General features: G+C 43.0%; 1 protein-coding gene across 1 annotated transcript in view; it reads left to right on the forward strand.

The window, feature by feature from the left end:
- ttc6 (tetratricopeptide repeat domain 6) overlaps positions 1–13828 on the forward strand; it is a 268411-nt gene that overhangs the window by 17222 nt on the left and 237361 nt on the right. The window contains exons 3-5 of the mRNA XM_080201905.1: positions 1094–1562; positions 12491–12602; positions 13229–13281. Coding sequence (XP_080058031.1) covers positions 1094–1562; positions 12491–12602; positions 13229–13281 — 634 coding nt within the window. The remainder of the gene's footprint in view (positions 1–1093; positions 1563–12490; positions 12603–13228; positions 13282–13828) is intronic.

Here is a 13828-nt window from a genome sequence, read left to right on the forward strand (position 1 = left end):
TATTCAAGGGATGGAATTATTGCTTGGGGCTGCTTATGATTATAGTATTCCTGGGCAGTGGACCATAACACAAGTCATGCAACATGAATTAGAAAATAAACTATTCGCATCATCTCAGTGAGTGGAGATAGGTTGAAAAATACTTTTATTGATTATAGTGATACATCTGCCAGTGACTTCTTGTTATCAATGTTTCACCTACACATGGGTACAAGGCCTGTTTCTTGTTTTCTCAATTGCCTTCATGATATCTAACCTTCTGCAGTTGAAAACAAACAAAAAATAGCCTAAAAAATGTGAAACAACTTAGCTAATTCCAAAAATGTTTGTAATTTTCTCTTCCTTAACTTGCTGAAACTTGTATGAAAATTATTTTAATTTGTCAGAATAAGAAGATCTAAATGCAATTAATTGACATTCATCTGTTTTTGTGGCTAGTTTATTTTTGAAGCTGTATGTCACTGTCTTACAAGTGAACAAATTGTGTAGACAAAGTATGTGCAGTGCAGAATTAAATGAATCGTTTCCATCCCCACAGATCCATAGCGTAAACTCCTGAAATGTCTGAGATGCAGAAGCATTTGGTTTCACATGACTCTGAGGAAATCCAAGAGCTGGATGGTTTACATAAGAAATCACAACCAGACTTTCTCCATTTAAGACAGACATCGAGTTCTGCGCTCTCAACAGCGGGAAATCCTGTACAAGGAAAGTTTAATCAGATAACAACCAGTCTTGTGGAAGCATCTGAAGATATGAAAATAAATAAAATTTCAAAAAGCAATGTTGAATATCACTCTCAGGTACCAACTGAAGTGGCTAAAGCAGGCTCTAGAAGAAACATTAAGTGGGTAGGTGTGGATAAGGAACAGGCAACTGGTAAAAAAAAGTTGACCGGAGGCAGTGAACTATATGGATTAGATGGTAGGAAACAGTTTGTTTTTAAATCAGCAATATCTCCAATTGCTGGTACTGTTGTAGGCCTGTCTATTTCAAAGAGACCTGAACCACCACCAAAACCTAACTTTTCAAAATTCTTTGGTACATTGAAGTCTTCTGTCACTGAAAAGAAGGGTAATGTTTCTGCTTCAAGCAAAGGATTGCATGATCGTAACATAAAACCTAGCAGTAAAAGCGATAGAAGTAAAATCCTGTCTCCTGACACAACTGAACAAAATGATAAAAGGGAAAATCTCAACAAATCTTCGTCTCTGACTAAACAAATAACATCAGATGCTACAGGTGTCCTACTTGATAAAGAAGATAGTACTCATTCCATTCATTCTCAAGGTGTGAGGTCTGCTTCAGAATTATTGAAAGAGGCTAAATATATAGCATTGCCAGACGCACCAAAAATATATGAAAGAAACTTCCAACTGAGCAAATTAGAACAGTCTCCAACCGCAGCACAGCAAACATTTACAGCTAAAGCAAAATCTGTTGATGAAATCATTGCTTCACTGCGGTCTGGTAGCTACACCACCTCCCAGACTGCTTCAGACCAGAGGATCAAAGGACTCTTGGAGAGAGTGTTTGGCTACAGTTATAGCAGTGAAAGTGAGGTAGGTGAACCATAACAAAGTGATGCTTTCTATTAGCTGAAAGTTGAATGTCATGAAAAATGTAGTTTTCCAAAATTACAGCACAGTTTGTTGTTACAATATACCAGACAAAATCAACTGAAGGAGTGATGAGTCCAGTGACTTTGAAACACTGAGCAGAAGCCTAGATGTGGCTACAGTATGTATGTTATTTGGTTGTATTATAATGTAAATGACTAAGTACACAAATCATTGCGACATAGTCTTTTACTACCAATATAGATTATGACACTGGAGAAAGTGTTTACAAGACAGTTTAAAATTCATTCAAGTATATGAATTAATTTTGTAATAAAATTAAGAAAACAGAGCAGCAGATTCAGGGAATGCTGTAAAACATAGAAAATGATGTTGTAGATAATACAGAAAAAAACACAGGGCAACCTTGGACGTAGCAGCTAAAAGGGGAATTCTAATACACACAAATGGGTACATTGGGTGGTTAAAATTGAAAAGATTTGAACCCTAAACTTGAGCTGCTTGCAACTCACCCATTTCTTGATTTTAAAGAGGCAGGACAAGGCGGAGTCTGTAGTCAATCTGCTCCCAGGAAGTGGATTGGCAATTTTAAATTCTCTAATGTAACCTGGTTTAAAGGCTTTACAATAAGTGGCTGTTCAGCCTCAGGAAACCTTACTGCTGAAGCAAGGTGCGACAACTTTGGAGGGAAAGTGAGTGCCTTCAAAGCACTGCTTGTGGGACAAAAGGAGCAGGGGTGTTTTCCCCCAGCACCACCCTGAGTTTCCACCACCCAAAGCTGCGCATGTATAAAGACCCTAGGATCGGTAATTGGAATCCCACCTCCTCTCTGATATCCCACCACACCTGGAAATCAGATCTTCTATCGCAGTGGTATCGTTGAAACCTACCTGGTCCACTAGCTGGGTCCAAGTTTCCCATGTGGAATGTTGAGCCTCCCCTTCTCCACATATCCTGTTTATGTAAATTATCCCTGTTATTATCCAGGCGTACATATTTAATTAGTTTATGTTTTAATGTTTAAATATATAGGAGTTAAGGAATTATTAACTGTAAATATAACATAAGTCAAAGATGAAATTAAACTTCAGGTAAACAGACAGTGGCAGTTCCTAAAGTGAGGCAGTGATTTATTGCTTGTACATCCTGTGCCATGTGGTAACTTCAGGATGCTTAGTGTGTGTTTGGCAACTACATGTGTAGGAAGTGCATTTGGCTGCGCAAGCTCAGGGTTTCTGAAGTTGAGGAATGGCTGCTGTGACTGCAGCGCATACAGGAGGATAAAAATTTATTGGATCACATGGAGGCATATATCCTGCAACCATACAGGGTGCAGGAGAATACTAAAGTGAGTGACCGTCCTACAGGATATGGAGAAGAAACCAGGATTTTCCCAGCCCTCTGCACAGCTTGAGTGGTGGCATGGGATAAGAGACGTCAGCATCAGCTGTTTTGTAGGATTTAATATCAGGAATATCAAATCTCCACAAGTGTATTTCTGCATTTTGCTGTTTTCCTCAACCTTGTGCGGCCAGTTCATAAAGATCAGTTTGGAAGTGCTACATACAGAGGATTTCTGAACTGCTTGGCCAAAAACGTCAAAGTTCCTAAAGTGTGGGAAAACAGGAGTATTTCCTGCTGATTTCTTCAGCATAATTACCAGAGCAAATCTCCAACTTTCTGAACACTGCATAGTGCCTCAGCATGATTCACTCTGGAAAGCAGGGAGCAGGGCCTTTTCCTGCCTGAGAGGACTTGAATGCCCAGGCCTTTGCGCATCCCCCAGGCACTCCTTTTGAGTGTAATCAGTTCTGTGTCAGAAATTGGCACACAGCCGATTATCATATTGAAATGAGCATTTCAGTAATGATTAACGGGCTTGGGATGATATTCTTTGGGCCTGCTAACACCTCCCCCCTGCCAGGAGTGGTTCCCTCCAATGGCATTTATAACTGCTCCTTACTAATCAGGAACAGGTGCCCTGACCCTGCTGGAGGGAACCGAGGCCATTGAGGCCCCCCCATGGGGTCGGAGGTAAGGGGGGGTGCCCTTTAGGCAGTGCCAGCCTGGCATTCTGACACTGCACAAGGGGCAAACTGGCACTGTCCACCAGGCACCTTGGCACTGCCCACTAGACATCAGGAAGCGCTGAGGAAGCAGGGCCTGCTGGGGTTGGGGCCTATTGGGGCAATCAGTGGAGATGACCCACAGCCACTCTGCAAGAGGGCTGATTGAGAAGGGGGTAGAGAGGAGTATTGGAGCTGGCCATCCGGGAGGGGTGTATGTTGGGGCTCCCAGGGTGGGAGAGGGGGGTTGGGACTCTCGAGCGGGGTTCAGGAGGTCAGCAATCGGGGGTAAGGGGCCTGTGATCGGAGGGGGTTGTGGGGTTGGCCAGCAATCGGGAGGCCAGCAGTGGTAGGGGAGGTGGGGGCACGAGGGGTGGCATTGCACATGCAATCTCTGTGTTGACAGATCGGCACATACACAGTGGTCTGCTCAGCGCTCAAGTCCTCTGGGGAGGAAAAGGCCCTGCTCCCTGCTTTCCAGAGTGAATCCCACTGAGGCACTACGCAATGTTCAGAGTGTCGGAGATTTGCTCTGGTAATTATATTAAAGAAATCAGCAGGAAATACTCCTGTTTTCTCGCACTGTTAGGAACTTCGATGTTTTCGGCCAAGCAGTTCAGAAATCCCCTGAATCATGTAGCACATGATTTTTATGAACTGGCTGCATAAGGTTGAGGAGAACAGCAAAATGCAGAAATACAGTTGTTGTGGGAGATTTGATATTCAAAGGGTAGACAAGTGTTTGAGCAACCATTAACTTGAGCATTGAACTGTATTACCTCTCTAATGTAAGGGTAAAAAATATCTGCAAATCGGTGCAAAACATTTTGCTGGGGGAGTGGGAACAACTGGTTGTCATGGTTGATCTTGAAAAATCATGTTAATAAGTGACAGCCAACATGGATTTGTTAAATGCATGCTCGTGTCTGACTATTTTGATTGAAATCTTTGATGAAAAAGCAGAGTGGGTCGACGAACATGGCAACAGCAGAAAGTCATGTAACCCCTCAAGCCGACTCAGTGATTCAGTGAGATTTAAACTTGTCTTAAAGTCGTACATTCCAGATCCTGACCACTCACTGTATTAAAAATGTTTTCCCTCATACTGCTGTTCTTTCGTCCATTATTTCTGGATCTTGATTCATCTGCCAATAGAAATAAGGGGCAGGATTTTCCAGCTGCATGCGCCCAAAGATTGGAAATTCCCATCCAAGATCAATGGACCTTTAAATGGTCCACCAAATTTTCTGTCCTGTCTGCTGCAATTGCCATGGCGGGTGGGATGGGAAATTTCCAGCCAAGTTCTCTCTATTTCCCCTATCCAGATCCCTCATAATTTTGAACATCTCTATCAAACCTCCTCTTAACCTTCTCCACCAAGGAAAACAACTTAAGCTTCTCCAACCTATCCACATGACTAAAGTTCCTCAGTGAAACTATTCTTGTAAGTCTTTTCTACACTCTCTCTTGTGCCTTTGTATCCTTCCTAAAGTGCTGCCCAGAACTGGATTCAATATTCCAGTTGAGACAGAAGCAGTGTTTTTATAGGTTTAATGTAACTTCCTTGCTTTTGCACTCTTTGCCCATATTTATAAAGCCCAGAATCACAAACGCTTTATTAATCACTTCTTTCCATCCTGCCGTTTACAATGATTTGTGCAGATATACCCCCAGGTTCCTCTGTTCCTGCAACTTCTTTAGAATTGTATCTTTTATATTGCCTTTCTTCATTCCCCCTACCAATAGGAATCACTTGTCACTATGCATATAGATGTGTTTCCTAACTTCACTCATGAAAGACCTGGCTCTTTTAGACCACACTCCATTGTCCCCCAGTTCCCAAACAATGGAAATATTTTATTTTGTTTGTCTTACCAGCCTACGTTAATATCTTGGAAACTTTGGTTAAATCTAAATCTTCTAAATTTGAGGGAATACAATCTTGCTTGTTTAATTTCCCCTCATATTTGAATCCTTAGGCAAGAATGTAACATTGTCCCCGCCTGGGAGAGGGCTGGCATATGGAGAGGGAGGGGTTAAAATTGGGTGAGATGGCAGGAGTCACCATGCCCATCACTGACCCATCTCTGCTGGTATTTTATGGGTGCCCTGCCTGCCGTTGAGCCAATTGAGGCTCTTAAGTGACCACTTAGGACCTTTATCTACTGCTGCATGGAGCACCCATAATGGGATGGCACGGTGGCACGGTGGTTAGCACTGCTGCCTCACAGTGCCAGGGATCAATTCCAGCCATGGGTGACTGTGCAGAGTTTGCATATTCTCCTATGTCTGCATGGGTTTCCTCTACGTGCTCTGGTATCCTCCCACAGTCCAAAGATGTGTCAATTAGGTTGATTGGCCATGCTAAATTGAGCCTAATGTTGGGGATTAGCAGGGTAAATATGTGGGTTTATGGGAATAGGGCCTGGATGGGATTGTAGTTGATGCAGATTTGATGGGTCGAATAGCCTCCTTCAGTTCTGTAGGGATTCTATGATTCTAACCTTGGGTGACTGTCTGTGTGGAGTTTGCATGTTCTCTTCACGTCTGCATAGGTTTCCTCTGGGTGCTCCAGTTTCCCCCCACAGTCCAAAGATATGCAGGATTAGCAATGGTAAAATGCGGGGGGTTATGGGCGGGGTGTGGGCTTGGGTAAGATGCTCTTTCGGAAAGTTGGTGCTGACCCGCTGGACTGAATGGCCTCATTCTGCATTGTAGAGATTCTATTCTATGTTGTAAGGCTGTCAGATGCTATCTTCAGTGGAGAAAGAAGGGATCTGGGATGAATAGATTGGAGTCAAAGATTGGCAGAAAAAAAGATAGCTGAAAAATGGGCGACCCTCAAAAATAAATGGTTCTTGTGGAGTCAAGGTATATTCCCTCAAAAGGAAAAAGGAGGATAGACAAATACAGAGTTTCCTGGATGACAATGGAGATAGAAATGAAGAAGAAAAAAAATGTCCTTAGGACAGATGTCAGACAGAAAATACAATTGAGAACCAGGTTAAATAGGTTCAGAGGAGAGGTGAAAAAGCAAGAGAAGCAAAGAAGGCATATGAAAAGAGACTGGCAGCTAATATAAAAGGGAATCCTAAAGTCTTCTATTGTAAAAGGGTGGTAAAAGGAGGAGTAGCACTGATTAAGGATCAAAAAGAGAATTTACACATGGGTCAGGGGCATGGCTGAGATATGAAATGAATATTTTGTATCTGTTTTTACCAAGGGAAAAGATGTTTTCCAGGCCATGGTGGAAGAGTAGGAAATTCAGTCACTAGAAGGGCTTAAAATTGATAAGGACGAGGGATTGGATAGACTGTTTGTCCTTAACATGGGCAGCACATTGGAACTGGAAAAGGTACATCCAAGGATATTGAGGAAAGTGAGAATGGAAATTGTAGCAGCACTGGCTCTAAATTTTCCATCTTCCTCAGATTCAGGAATAGTGCCAGAGGACTGGAGAACAGCAAACATAATGCTTAGATTTTATAAAGACTGAAAGGATAAGCCGAATAACTACAGACCTGTCAGTTTAACTTCACGGGGTGGAGTGTGGGGAAAATTCTAGAAGCTTTTATTTGGAACAGATTTAATAGTCACATTGAAAAATGCTTGTTTATGAAGAAGGGCCAGCATGGAGTTCTTGAGGGCAAATCAGTTAGTTTAACTAACTTGCTGAAGTTTTTCAAAGAGCAAACAGAGAGGGTTGATAAGGGCAATGCTGTTAATGTGGTGGAGTTGGACTTCCAAAAGGCATTCAATACAGTTCTATGCAAAAGACTTGTGAGAAAGGTTCATGGAGTTAAGGAGACTGTGGCAATATTGATTCAAAATTGGCTAAATGCCAGTAAACAGCGAGTAGTGGCTTCAGTTTGTAAGTTCCTGAGGGATTGGTATTCATAGTTTTCTTCATGTATATTAATGATCTAGACATTGGTGTACAGGGAACAATATCAAAATTTGTGGAGGATACAAAACTTGGAAGCATTGTAAACTTTAAGGAGGGCAGTGTAGAACTTCAAAAGGAAATAGACATATTGTGGAGTGGGCAGATAGGCTACAGATGATATTCAATGCAGAGAAATATGATAGGAAGAATATGAAGAGACAGTATTAGATAAAGGGTACAATTCTAAACAGGGTGCAGGAGAAGAGGGACCTGGGTGTTTATGTGCAGAAGTTGCAGATATTGATCACAGAACTGCCTGAATTCAACATGCCAGGGGCGATCTTCAGGTCTGCTGGGCCTACAAGAGGCAATCCAGCCATAACACCCCTATCCCAGCGAAAAGTGGCAAGAACATAAGAACATAAGAAATAGGAGCAGGAGTAGGCCATGTAGCCCTTCGAGCCTGTCCCGCCATTCAATAAGATCATGGCTGATCTGAAGTGGCTCAGTTCCACTTTCCCACCTTCTCCCCATAACCCTTAATCCCCTTGCCTACCAAAAACCTATCTACCCGCGTCTTAAATATATTTAGTGAGGCAATCTCCACCACTTCAACGGGCAGAGAATTCCAGAGATCCACCACCCTTTGAGTGAAGAAGCTCCTCCTCAACTCTGTTCTAAACTGCCCCCCCCCTTATCTTGAGGCTGTGCTGAGGTCTGAGGGGGATGGAACTCTTGCCCCCAACAAGAGCCCACTCAACCTCCAGGACCCTTTGTACTGGCAGCAGCAGAGGGACAAATGGCCAATGGACCTACCTCCTCAAGCCCTCTTGGGACCCAAAGTGCCAGGCCAGGATATTAGTGCCAGGATGCCAGGGGCAGTATACTGTTGGCACTGTAAAGATGCGTGACCTAATGGAGACTGAGTAGGGGATCTGAGAGGGGAAGGGAGCTATGTAGGGCGTGTGAGGAGGAGGGGGTCCGAGTAGAAGGTCTGAGGGGAAAGGGGGCTGAGGGGGAGAGAGCCTGAGTAGGGTGTCTGAGAGGAAAGGGGGCTGAGTGGGTGGTGTGGGAGGGAGGAAGGAGGGCTGTGCTGAGGTCTGAGGGGGATGGAACCGTATGGGGAGTCTAGGATAGACTCAGTGCCAGGATGCTGGGAGCAGAACACTGGCACTGCCAAGGTGTGTGGCCTGGAGGAGGTTGTGGGGGATCTGCAGGGGTAGGGGGCTGAATGGGGGTATGGGAGGGAAGTGGGGGGCTATATGGGGAGGGGAGGTTTGACGGGGAGCAGTCTGAGTAGGTGGTGTGTGGGGGGGTCTGTTGGACAAGAGGGTCTGAGTGGGGGTATGGGAAGGAAGGGGAGCTGAGTTGGGGGTGTGAGGGGAGAGCGGGGCTGAGTGGGAATGTGGGAGGGAAGTGGGGCTGTATTGGGGATCTGAGGGGGAAGGGGATCTGTCTGGGGTGGTTGTCTGAGGGTGGAGGGATCTGAGTGGTGGATCTGGGAGGGAAGGGTTGCTGTATGGGCTGTCTGGGGGGGAGGTTGACTGAGTGGGGGGTCGGTTTGGATAAACCTCATGCCTGCTTGATGTGGGAGGGGAAGATGTCTTTCATTGCTATAAGGTTGTTGGTGCTTCCTCAACCCTTGTAGTCCAATACTCCATGTCCTCGCCTAACGACCTATTCAAAAGCCCACCATTGTAGATCCCACTGGGGAGGCAGGTGAATGGGGGAGGTATTTGAATTGGGCTAATTGTATTTAAAGTTGTGAATTTGAATATGATACCGTGGCCTGGGAGGGTCGCAACGGTGACTGGCATGGAACCTGTTTTTCCGCCAACTCCCGATTTTTCCAGGTCACTGCAATACTCAGCGGGAGATATTGGACTCGTATCTCCCTTGAAAGTTTTGCCTTAGATGCTGAAGACAGTGAATTTGATAGTTTACAAAATGTTTTGATTGTGGTTGAAGATATCCTTGTAGAAATAATGCACTCAATAAAATGTGTCACATTGCTTTAATTTGAATTACTGGTATTTTTATTTATACTTATGAAAATGGTGACCACTTACACCAATGCAGATGGTTCATATTTTAGAGCCAATGCACAAGTCAACCCTTGTTTTTGGAAGGATTTTTCAAGAGTTCAAAGGTTGACTGTATGCACTGCGATTTGACTGGCTGGTTAACTCTATTTACATTTAATTTAGTTGAACTTGAACATTTATTCTGTGTTATTCTTTCATGAAAAGGGGAAGAAGGATTAGTTTATATGTACCTTGACAGCCTTTATTAGAGAAAAGCATAAGCAGTTCTGGATAAGCTTTGAAATGCTTTGCATTTGCAATATTTTTCAGTGCAGTGAGATTATGTTTATGGATTTGGTATTGATTTGTGTCTACTGTACAGTACATTTAAATCTAAACAATCCCTTTAATCTGTTTCTAAGTTGTTTACAAATCAGGTAATTCTGTGTGTCTTAGATGAAACTCTGTTTAGATGAAAAAGGATTGCACTAATTCATTTCAACTGTAAATTAAACTTTCCATTTCAAAATACATTGTGCTGCATGGTACAGCTTTGCAATAACATTAAGATAATATCTTTAAGTACTATCAATATTGGGGTTTCTGAATTAGCCCAGAGAAAAGCCTCCTGTGTCAAATACCCTGCCTGCCTACCAGCCAGGCAGTGAATCTGGCTGGATTCAGCTGGAACTATGTTAATGGGGCCTCCATGTTCCTGGATGTTCAGGGAGCAATACCCACTTTATGGCATGCTCACTTCGTTCCCACCTCTTTTCTCAAATTGGGATTATGGTGCCATCTGAATATTACTGGTATTGTGCCTCATCTTGGCAGGAAAAATGCCAATTGTTACAAGCAGGTGAGAAGAGGTGAACTGGCTCCCATTTATTGAGCCTCCTCAGCTGGTCACAACAAAGGTTTAATATTTCCCTTTTTGGCTTTTTCCAAATCAGAAGATATTTAACTATTTCAGCTGTGAAAATTAGTTTTCCTTGAGTCAAAAAAAGAGCAAACTTATTAGCCACTAAACCCGAGAAAAGTAATAGACACAATGTTAAGCATTGTTCTCTCACACACACACACACAAATACATACGCACAGTAAACTAATGTACGGTAAGTGTCCTTTAATTGTCCTCGAGGACTGTTGTGGCTATTTTAGGTTAGCTGCAGTCAGATGTAGAAGATTTTGCAATTATTACGAGACCTTGATTCACTGATAGGTTTCTGGTAGAGTTGGCTTCTTGAACTGAGTGACACACTCATTCCAAAAGAGAGAAGAGAGTAGTCTGTTACGCTGCTGACAACTTTCTTGACACCACCTATGTCACTTGCAATCTCTCTCAAGTGGAAGGGCTGCCTTGTCTTGAAATTCTTGCAACTTGGCTTTCACAAAAAAATGAAATGAGATTTACTTTCAAAAACACAAAACAAAAAAAATTCTCTTCCATTCACTCCCTTTGCCTTGGTCTGCATTATCCCATCAGCTCTAACTGGGTCACTTAAGTTCTCTGCAGGGCATCCATAATCACATTTGATTTTCCTGCAGTGTGGGTAATTATTAGGTGTTATGGTTGGAGAAACAATCTCCAACAGAATAATCTTGTATTTTGCTTCTGAATTTCTCAGCAAAGGTCGAAAGATTGTGGACAGTGTAGACTGAGGTCTCTCAGCATCCATTTTGGACATATATATTTGAGAGCCAGTAATGAACCTAGGGTTTACTTTCCACAGTGAAATACTGTTTCGAATCTGTGTTTAGTTTTTTGGAGGAGTGCCTAGTTGACCTTTCTATTCCTGATTTGTCCTGGGGAGGACAGGAGGTTGCTAGCACTAATGGCTATATTAAATGCTTAGTTGAAGTCTGGAGTTACTAGCATAGTTTGTTTATTAAACTGGCTTTCAGCCTTATAAAAGCTGTTGAGCATTTCTTAGTCAATACATTTTTGCTTTTTTCTGTAGTAGATCTATCTGTAGGGCAGATGCAGTGCTGATGTTTCAGACAAACTTGCAGTAGAACCCATAAATCCCTAAAAATCTCATGATTTCCCATATTGTTGTGGGAATGGAGAAATTGTGCTACTGTTTTTACGTTTGCAGCTTCGGGCAATACTTGTCCTTAACCCACCATGCATTGTAGATTGGTCACCTGAGTCTTAGCAAACTCACTCTTTGTGAGATTGACTGCCAGCTCAGCTGACTGTCATTTCTGGGAAAGGGCTTTCAGTTGCTCTAAGTGAGTTTCCCAGGTATCTTTATTCACTAGAAGGTCATTTAAGTACACAACACATTTTGACAACTCCACCACTGTCTGGTTTATCAGCCTGTGAAAGGTGGCTAGGGCATTTCTGAGTCCTAATGGCATGACTTGTCACTAGTATTATGCACCCGGAATCACAAAGGCAGAGATTTCCTTCACACAGGTAGTCAAGAGAGCTGTCACTTGATTGAATTTTTTTTGTGTTATTTACCCTATCTATGCTATCTTCCAGGCAGGGAATTGTGCAGGAATCAGTTCTTATCATTGCAATAATCTTTGCAGTAGTCAATATAGAGCTGTACGGCTCGAGCACAAGCACAGCTTGGAGCTCCAGCTACTGTTGCCAAGACTGTATTTGTTCGTGCTGCAACATGTAGTTGCACCTCCCGAACCTGCACCAATGTCTTGAACCTAGACAATGGAGTGTTGCCTTATGGAACAGGCCGCTCCCACACTTGAATGATGTAGATATAAGGCGATGCAGTCTAGCTGTTCTCAATAAATGTTTTTAAATGAAGTGAGTAGCTTTGTCAGCTCTCCTGCATTTAGGTGGGTGAATATAGTGTCTGACTTTGTTAGAATTTTTGTGCTTTCCAGCAGTACAGTAGGGGATTCAGTATGGATCTCATTCATGTTTCTCTTCAATTCATCATCATTGTTCTTCTCATCTTCCAGGTCTTCTGTTTTCGGTCAAACTGTTATCTGCTTGTCTCCATCAAGAATGTGATATTGTTTTATCATACTGACATGATGCAGGCTTTGCTTTGTCCTGTGGTCTGGGGTGTCAGTTAGATAGTTTACTACTTTGTTTGTATGGCCACTTTGCTACTTTGTTTGTATGGGACACTGAACCAGGCTTTTCGGGGTTCACCCAGTTTTGGTAGGCACACTAGCTTGTAGTCAGCTGGCTGTAAGTTTCAGGCCCTCGCGTGCCTGTTTTCTCATAGCAGTGTATGGGGAATTTTTTAAGTCTTCTCGCACCATATCAAAGGCTCTCTCTCATGAGTCACTCATGGGACATGTCGTCTATCTTGGAGATTTCCTCCTTCTGTTCTGAAAATCTCAATTAGATTCAGAGGCTCTCTTAATTAGTATCTGTAAACCAATTCAAATAGAGTAAATCTGGGAGACTCATTGGGCGAGTCCTTTGGTAGCGAACAGAAGAAAACCTAGTCCTTTATTCCAGTCATGGGGGGTTTGTTGGCAGTATTCCCTAGTCATTGTTTTTAGGGTCTGGTGGTACTGTTCTGGTATCCACTGCGGACTGCAGATGATATGCTGAGGACTTCAGTTGGTCACCATTGTACATGACTTGCTGGAACGTTTGGGATGTGAAATTTGACCCCTGATCTGACTGGAACTTGGTGGCCAGTAAAAATAATTGTCTTAATTTCCCCATCACTGTGTTGACAGCTATGGTTCACAGAGGAATGGCCTCTGGGGAACAGGCAGTCATATCCATAATGGTAAGAATATATGGGCAGTCCCTTTTGTTTTGCATTCGGGCCCCACACAATTAACTGGCAACTGCTGAATAATTCCCCAAAAGTCAGTATGGGAATCACGGGAGCAAGTTTAATGCAGACTGGGGTTTTCCCACAACCTGATAATTGTGTATGTTCTGTAAAAACCGTACTACATTCTTACGAAAATGTGGCCAGTGAACGTGCTGCCCGATGTGGGCTTGGGGTTTTTGTACACCAGCATGTCCAGTCATTGGTATTCCATGTTCTAGCCATAACATTTCCACACAGTATTTCAGCGGCACCACTATCTGGTGGATGGCTGACCACTTCTCATTTGTGGGTCTCAGCTCGAGCTGTTTTACTTTAAACTTCCTTTCCTGTTCTCTTTCTCTTTCCTGGAATTCTCTCTCCTCCTTACATTCCTGTCTCTCTTCTTCTCATTCCTTCCTCTCTTTTTCCTTTCCTAAAATACGAGTTCCAATATCTGCTGCTCCAATCTTAATTTCTCTGTCACTATTTTATCTGTTTCACTTTCTTCAATTTCCAC

Source organism: Carcharhinus amblyrhynchos, chromosome 14 (assembly GCF_965287045.1).
Source record: "Carcharhinus amblyrhynchos chromosome 14, sCarAmb.v2.hapA, whole genome shotgun sequence".
Classification (NCBI taxonomy): Eukaryota; Metazoa; Chordata; class Chondrichthyes; order Carcharhiniformes; family Carcharhinidae; genus Carcharhinus; species Carcharhinus amblyrhynchos.